This window comes from Cebus imitator, unplaced genomic scaffold (assembly GCF_001604975.1).
Source record: "Cebus imitator isolate Cc_AM_T3 unplaced genomic scaffold, Cebus_imitator-1.0 Scaffold263, whole genome shotgun sequence".
In the NCBI taxonomy this organism is placed as follows: Eukaryota; Metazoa; Chordata; class Mammalia; order Primates; family Cebidae; genus Cebus; species Cebus imitator.
Window position 1 is genome coordinate 1915495 of NW_016107578.1, and position 8721 is coordinate 1924215.

Sequence of the window (8721 nt, forward strand, 5' to 3'; positions counted from 1 at the left end):
GAGTCCCTCCTGTGACTAGGTGGTCCTGGGCATGAGTGCTGGAGACCTTCCAGTGACTGAGAGTTGTTGTTGACTTGGGTGACTGCAGAACCCCATAAAGCTTTTATTCAGTAGGTGCTCAACACACAAGAACTCTTTTCCCTGTAGGAGAGCAAGCTGGTGTGGGAATAGGGAAACGTCAGTGTCAATTTCTCAAATCCCCAAAGAGTTCTACCTTCCAGAGGAAGGGGAGATTCTCCATGGATATAAGGAAATAATGAATTCTAGCAGGGAAGGGTCAAGCAAAGGTGGATTCTAGCTCTACTCCAGGGAAACTTTTAGGAGTACAAGAACTCACCTAGTGTGACAGGTGACTTTTTTTTTTTTTTTTTTGGAAACAAGGTCTCACTCCCAGGCTGGAGTGCAGTGGTATATTACAGCTCACTGCAGCCTTGACTTCCCGGACTCAGGTGATTCTCCCACTTCAGTCTCTTGGGTAGCTGGGACTACAGGTGGAAACCCACCACACTTGGATAACTTTTGTATTTTTCTGTAGAGACATGGTTTTACCATGTTGCCCAGGCTGGTCTTGAACTCCTTGGCTCAAGTGATCCACCTACCTTGGCCTCCCAAAGTATTGGGGTTACAGGTGTGAGCCATTGCACCTGGCCCCATGTTTTTTAGAATGAACCACTAAACATATGAATATTTTGGAAAATGAACCAATTAAAGAACGAGTAAACTGTGAGTAAATGAATGAATTAATGAGCAGATCAAATAATACTCAAAGGGCAGGGGCCATGAGAGTGGAATATAGATCTGATTGGATCCTCTCTTTCCCAAAGAGATGAATGCTGGATACCTTCCAGTGACCAGGAGTTCTTGTTGGTTTGGGTGACTACGGAACCCCACGAGGCTTTTACTGTTTGTTCTCCAAGCCCAGCCAAGATTTCCAGACATGGCCAGGCACCGTGGCTCACACCTGGAATCCCAGCATCTTGGGAGGCCGAGGTGGGCAGATCACCTGAGGTCAGGGATTTGAGACCAGCCTGGCCAACATGGCAAAACCCCATCTCTACTAAAAATACTAAAGTTAGTCAGGCATGGTGGCGAGCGCCTGTAATCCCAGCTACTTGGGAAGTTGAGGCAGGAGAATCACTTGAATCTGGGAGGTGAAGTTTGCAGTGAGCTGAGATTGCACCACTGCACTCCAGCCTGGGTGACAGAGCGAGACTCTGTCTAAAAAAAAAAAAAAATTCCAGACATGGCAACCTCTTGAGCACATGAACTGGCTGCATGGTGGGGTAGAACGTTCTCTTTAGTGACTTTAGAGGGGGATGAGCTCCCCGTTACCCAAGAGAACCCAGCAAAGCTTTGATTGCCACTGGTCAAGGCAGCTGTGGAGGCTGCTGGGCTGGGGTGGGGCTGGCCTGCGATGGGGGCATCGCTGAGGGAGACCCTTTTCCTGTTTCTTCATCCCCCTCCGGCCACGACCACTTCACAGGGAGAGCTGCCGGTCTCGCCACCCTCTGTTAGCACTTCCTCTGCAACCACAGGAAGGCCCAGCCCAGCTCTCACTGCGTTTTCTCTAAATAAACTTTGGCAGGAGACCTATCTGCTGCCCCATCTTCTTCTGGGTTCCCGTGGAGGTGTGGGGGGCAGTGGTTAGAGGGGATCAGGCCAAGCCACAGACAGGAGGGACTCAAGCCACAGTGATACCAAATTTTCCTCTATCTCAGTGGTGTGGCCATAGAGCTGACTGCTCAGAGTGACTCTGGCCTGTCCTTCCTTTATCTAACTGACTACCAGCCCACACTCAGTTCTCTTCCTTGGGCATTGCTGAGTCTGGTGTGGCTCTCGGGGACCCCCAGGCTGTATTCCTTTCCAGCCCAGCTGTGGTCATCCCAGGGATTGCCTGCCATGTCTGTCTTCTCTCCTAGAGCCAAGGTGGTACTTTCCAGAGCTGGCCCCAGAGCTCTGGGATGTGCTGTGGACCTCTACACAGATGTCCATCAATTCCTGGGCTCAGGTCAACATCCCTTGAAGTTGGAATGTTTGTTGGGACCCCCTGTGAAGTCCTCCCAAGACTGGGCCAGGAAGGTGGCAGGAGGATTCTGTGGCTAGTGGGGGACCCTGAGTGAGGGCTTGTTTGGGGTCTTGTCTGGGGCCCGGATGAACTATCTGGGCTCATCTGACTCAGGCCAAACCCTTTGTGGGGAGAGAGAACTCGTTCAGACTCACTGTACCCCACTGTCATGGCTTCTGCCCTTTGGGTATTCCTTCATCTACTCATTCATTCATTCTTTAACCCAGACTTCACTCATGTTTAAATTTATTCAAATATCCGTGCATTTATTAGTTCATTCCAGAAAATACTAGTTCATTAGAAAAAATCCATGCATTTATTAGCTCATTCAAAAACAATATTCATGCATTTATTCATTCATTTAAAAAATCCATGCATTTATTAATTCATTCTAAAAATCATGCATTTATTAGTTCATTCCAAAAAATATTCATGTGTTTATTTCTTCATTGCAGAATATATTCATGCATCTATTAGTTCATTCAAAAAAATCCATGCATTTTTTTAGTTCATTCAAAAACTCCATGTGGCTGGGTGTGGTGGCTCACGCCTGTAATCCAAGCACTTTGGAGGCCAAGGCGGGCAGATCACCTGAGGTCGGGAGTTCAAGACCAGCCTGACCAACATGGTGAAACCCCATCTTTAAAAAATAAATAAATAAATCTATGCATTTATTAGTTCATGCAGAAAAATCCATGCATTTATTAGTTCATGCAAAATATTCATGCATTTATTAGTTCATTCCAAAAAAATATTTATATGCATTGGATAGTTTATTCTAAAAAATATTCATGCATTTACTAGTTCATTTCAATAAATACTCATGCAGTGCCCTTCTCCTTCATTCCTGATCCTGGGGTGAAGGTGGAGGTGAACTGAGGATCATGTGACTATTTTTAGGAGTCTAAGACACTTACACTTTCATAAGCACTTCCCAGAGGCTTTTAAGCTGAGAATAAATGGAATTTTAAAGAGCCTCCTCTGGGCTCATGGTGGGTTTGGGGGGTCAAGGATGGAGGCTGGTGGGGGCCCAGGTCAGGAGCATCTTGAGAACTTTCCAACTTTTGCTGCTAAAGTTGAAGAGAAGCAAGTATAGCATTCCTAAATCCCTGCATTCGTTTTTCCTGTGTCTTGATGGAATGTGGTTTATTTTGTTGCAAGAGTGAATTTGAACTATTCTAATAAATGGCTATTTTGCCCAGTGACATTAAGATCTTCGTACACTTATAATAAAGCAAATTTATTTTAAAAAATGAAACTGAATAGGCAGAAAATGAATAGGGATAGAAAATGGTTAGGCAGGAATCAGGGCTGTGGGGAGTGGAGAGAGGGGTGATGCAACTGTGGAGGAGGGATTAGTGTGAGGTGGCATGAATGGGACCAGGGGAGAAGCACTCAAGAGGTGTCAGTGGCAGCTTTGGAGTCAGGGTTGGTGGTGGTACTCACTATGCTGGGAGAAGAATGCAACTCACTTTTGGAATCTCTGACTGTCCCTGGGCCAGCCACTTAACTTTTCCTGAGCCTCAGTTGCATTGTCTGTAAGTGGGGATAATATGCTCCTGATAGAGGGTATGGTAGCCCTAGGTGTCTATAAGGGCTCAGTGAACTTGGACACCTGAGCAAGGCATGTTATTAGCCTGGCTGCCAGGAACAAAACTCAGAGACAGCTGCAGGAAATTGCAAACCCAGGGCATCCCACCTGGCACTCATGGACCATGGTCCACCTAACTGCAGCTGCTTCCCCAGCCCATGTGATGTGGGCAGGTGTGGAGCTGCCTACCACTGCAGCAAGAAGCAGCAGGTGGAGAGGTGGCCTAGATGTCTGTCAGCTTCAGAGTGGGTCCTGGACTTGGGTACTGGAGTCTCCCCAGTGACCAGGACTTGTCAGAGGGGACCCCAGACATGGGCGCTGCAGACCCTCCTGTGACTAGGAGTTCTCAGAGGAGGTCCTGGGCGTGGGCACTGGAGTCCCTCCCATGACTAGGAGTTCTCAGAGGTATTCCCAGGCATGGGCACTGGAGTCCCTCCTGTGACTAGGTGGTCCTGGACATGAGTGCTGGAGACCTTCCAGTGAGTAGGAGTTCTTGCTGACTTGGGTGACTGCAGAACCCCACAAGCCTTTTGTTTTTTATTCTCCAAGCCCAACCAAGATTTCCACACATGGCGGCCTCCTGAGCACATGAGCAGGCCACACTGTGTGGCAGAACAGACCCACACATTAGACAGATTTGAGTTCAGATCCTAGTCGTGCCACTGACTTACTGTGTGGTGAGAGCAGATGAAAGACTCCATCTCTAGAGCTGTTTCCTTCTCTATTATAATTGTACTCACCCTTTTCGTGAGACTGGGGAATTTTTGAAGGCTGGGAGGCAGTTTGATTTTCTTCTTTTGTCTGCCTTACCACCTGGCACAGTGAATGAACGAATAAATAAGCACCTCAAGTTGTTTTGTGAAGTAAATTAAGCATTTCCTGCGCAAATAAATTTAACAGCCCCTAAGTCAAACAAACTAAACTTTTTTTTTTACAGGACTTCTCAGAGCGTCTAATGTACTTTGTGATTCTCCTATAAGGAATAAGGTAAGCAGTATTTCTCAAACATTTTTGTACCCTTTTTCTGAGGGCATATCATCCTTGGCACTGGGGTTCCTAGGAACATACTTTGGGAAACGTGGACTTAGTATCATTGTCAGAGTTCCTATAAATGTTGTTATTTGTCGGGTTGTATGTTCCTTTATCCTCTGTCAAACATGACCTGAATTATGTCACATAACTATGCACCACAGACACTAAGGCCAAGAGCTGTTAGTGCAGAATAAAAGACTAAATTAGAATGTTGGGGAAGAAAAAGTTATACTCCCAATTTAGGAAAGCTACTACAGTTTGTCTTAAAAATGAACACTTAGTTTCTGCCAAAGCAAACAGAAGAATGTGGTGTGTTTCATGGTTTTTGGGGTGGCAGTTCAACAAGGCGGCCAAATGCTCTCCAGCTGTGAACAAGATTGTTTTCATTCATGTGTTTGTTCATTCATTCATTTATTCGACAAGTGTTTATCTACCACCTACTATTTACAAGCACAATGCTAGGTACCAGGGATACAACAGTCGACAAAGACACACATATGCCCTTATGGAGATGACAGTCATCGGTTTTCAGAACAAAGATGCTAGCCCTCAGTGCCCTTTCTTTCCTGAAGTTTTTTCTGAAGTTTTAGACAGACTCCTTCACCTTGCTGTGGTTTTTCTCTCTACCTGTTTTGTATCCGAATCACAGAAGGTGATGACATCCTAGTCACAGGGAACCCAGGTGGTTGGTAGAACCCAGATCTTTGTGTTAGAGTCTTCATGAAAACCAGGGTGAGAAACTGGGCTGAGGCAAAAGAGGTAGCCTTCCATCCTTGCTATGTCTCTGGGACACTGAGCATCTTTTCTGGGCTCCACCCTAGGAGTTGGGAATCTAATAACTTTGATTTTTTTTCTCTGCCTCCCTGTCCCCCCCGCCCCAGTGATCAACACTCTAATTCTTCAACACTATGCACATGGGAATTGCTTTCATTTTTAAACCTGGGCAACAAAGTGAGACCCTGTCTCTACAGAAAATTTAAAAATAGCTGAGTATAATGGCATACACCTGTAGTCCCCGCTACTTGGGAAGCTGAGGCATGATGATTGCCTGAGCCCAGCAGTTCAAGGCTGCAGTGAATTATGATCCCAACACTGCGTTCCAGCTCGGGTGGCAGAATGAGACCCTGCCTCTAAAAAAATTGCTTTTTTGATGGTTGGATAAATGGATGGACCCATGTTTGAATATATAGATGAATGAATGGATTTGTAGAACAGTGACTGACACATAGGAGGGATATTTGGATCAATGAAAGAATGGAGGAATAGATGGGTGGAAGGCTGAGACCCACAAATGAATATATGGATGAAAAGATGCCTAGTAAAGGCACAATATGATTTTTAAACAATAAATCTATTAGTGAATCAATGAACAGTTGGGTGGATGGATGAGTGAGTGAGTGAGTGGTAGATGTGATGGACAGTTGTACAATAAAATGGGGAGATGGGTTTCAGTGAATGGATGATGAGTGAGTGAATAAACAGATAAATGGACAGATGGTGAATTGGGTAGAGGGATGGACAAAGGGACAGTTGAGTGAACGGGTGAATGATTGGATTACCTGATGAATGGATGGGTAGTTGGATGAATGGATGGATGGGCAGATAAAAAATTCTGGCAACAAATTGAAGAGATCTTGGGGTAAAATCTGGGCACAGTTTAGGTGAATAGCAGATTATTTTCTGATCCCACCTTGGCTCAGTTTACCTCTATGGATACATATTCTGTGTTTCTAGGTTCAGTCATCCTTCTTTCTCCCTCTGGGTTTCCAAGAGTCTTACCTTGGAACTCCAGTTGAACTGAGCCCTGGGCTTATCTGTGGACCTTCTCAACGGTAAGGAGATCACTCCTGAAAGAAGCCTGTGTCCTTCTGAAGGTACAGGGCTGAACCAGCTCTTCATGATAACTGTTGTCTTCTCTTAAGCCTTTTTAGCGGTTTCTTGTTTTGTGGCCTCACTCAATCTTCATTGGGCATCAAACCAATGAAGATCAAATCTTGGTCTCTAGCTCTGTGCCAACTCCACCTGTCCTCTCCATGGGTGATGGTAGAGACACAGGATAAATTAGAAAAAGGAGTCATCCAGGTCCACCTCCTGCCTTCATTCCAAGATCTCTTTCCTCTTTCCCAGGTTCTCCAAGTAGCCATGGATGTGGGTTTCTTGGGCTTGCCAGATGTGTCTCAGAGTCATAGCAGGACCTTGTGGGGGACTCGGGGCAGGGGCCCCACCATACGTCGCCAGCGGGAGTTCATGCCAGAAGAGAAGAAGGACACAGTTTACTGGGAGAAGCGGAGGAAGAACAATGAGGCAGCCAAGAGATCCAGGGAAAAGCGACGTCTCAACGATGCAGCCATTGAGGGCAGGCTGGCTGCACTGATGGAGGAGAATGCCCTGCTCAGGGATGAGCTGAGGGCGCTCAAGCTTCGCTTTGGCCTCCTGCCCCTGACTGGTGGGCCCCGGGCCTTGCCCCTGCAGGCCCTGCTATGGGAAACCCCCTGGACTGGGGACCACCACCCTGGGGCTGAAGCACTGTCATCCTTGTCTGGCTCCCACAGCTGCCTCTTAAGGCCATGTTCCCTAGATGCTGGGATTCCAGGATGTCGGGGCTGCCTGCTGGCTCCCGGATGGACTGGCTTGGCCACTTCTAGGTCCTCCCCTGAGTCTGCACCTCCGACCCTCAACAGAATTGACATGGCTTTGCAGACTGCCCTCCCACCTGCTCTCTTCAGCTGTCACCTCTTGGATGGGCATGTAGGGTCCAGACGAGAGCTCAGACCCTGCTGGGGGCTGTGGTCACCAATGCCCTCTGGATGCCGAGCTTCAGGGCCATCAGATGTGTTGCTGACACCCACTGTTGATCCCGTGGGTCTGTCTCCTGGGGTTACCTGCCCTGTCCCAGGAAACAGTCCTGAGGATCTGGGTCAGCCCTCTCTGCCCCACAAACTGCGTATCAAATCCCAAGCCCCCAGCAGGGTACCTCAAGGTTGGGAGGGTGGCCAGGCCCTCTGCTGAGGGCTTCCTCTGGGAAGGGCTAGGGCTGCAAGAGGGTGTTGAGGGCTGAGCATAGGTTGATCTGAGGGATGAGTAGCTTGGTCTTGATCAGCACCTGGGAAGGCCGGTAGGAAGTAGGGGTCCCTGGCTTGAAGAGTCCACTTCACAGCTTCCATGCCAGACATCCTAGGAGAGGAATGGATGGGAGCCCATCATGGCTCTTGTCTTGCTGTAAAATCTATGCTTTGGGTTGCCACTTTTCCATCTGCCTTCATCCTTTCCATTTATCTGTCCTTCCTTCCACCCATCCATTTATCCAGTCATCCACTCATCCATTCATCTCATTTATTCATCCATCTATCCATTCATTCATTAATCCTCATCTGTCCATCCATTAGTCCCTCCATCCTCATCCATCCATCCACCCATCTATTCATCCATCTATCCATCAATACATCCATCCATTCAGTCTTCCATCTATGCATTCATTAGTTTATCCATCCTCATCCATCCATTTGTCCATCCATTCGTCGACCTATCCACCTATCTATCCACCCATCCTCCTTTTAACCATGCATCTATTCTCATTTATCCATGCACTGGTTCTTCTTTCTTTCTATCATCCTCATCCATCCATCCATTCATCCACCCATCCATCTATGCATGCATCCATTCATCCATCCTCATCCACTCATCCACCCATCCATCCATCCTCGCCTATTTATGCATCTACCCATTCTTCCATCCATATACCCATACACCTATCCATTCATCCATTCATCCAATCATTCTTTCTATCTAGCCATCCATCTATCCATTCTCATCCATCCATCCTTCCTTCCATCCACTCATCCTCATCCATCCACCCACCCCATCCATCCATCCTCACCCATCCATCCACACATCCTTCTCTTCATCCATCCATTCATCCTTTCATTCATTTATTCATTTAGCCATTCATGTATGTGCTAACTTGTTCATTCTCTTACTCATTAATTTACTTATAATTCACTTGTCCCCTCACCCACCACTCATGATCTTTGGA

The 8721-nt window shown here is 47.0% G+C and overlaps 1 protein-coding gene across 1 annotated transcript; it reads left to right on the top strand.

Moving 5' to 3' along the window:
• The first annotated feature begins 6830 nt into the window (after window positions 1-6830).
• Window positions 6831-7697, top strand: NFILZ (NFIL3 like basic leucine zipper). Its single transcript, XM_037728386.1, has one exon. It carries the CDS (start codon window positions 6831-6833, stop codon window positions 7695-7697), a length of 867 nt encoding a protein of 288 aa, XP_037584314.1.
• Window positions 7698-8721: the final 1024 nt, after the last annotated feature.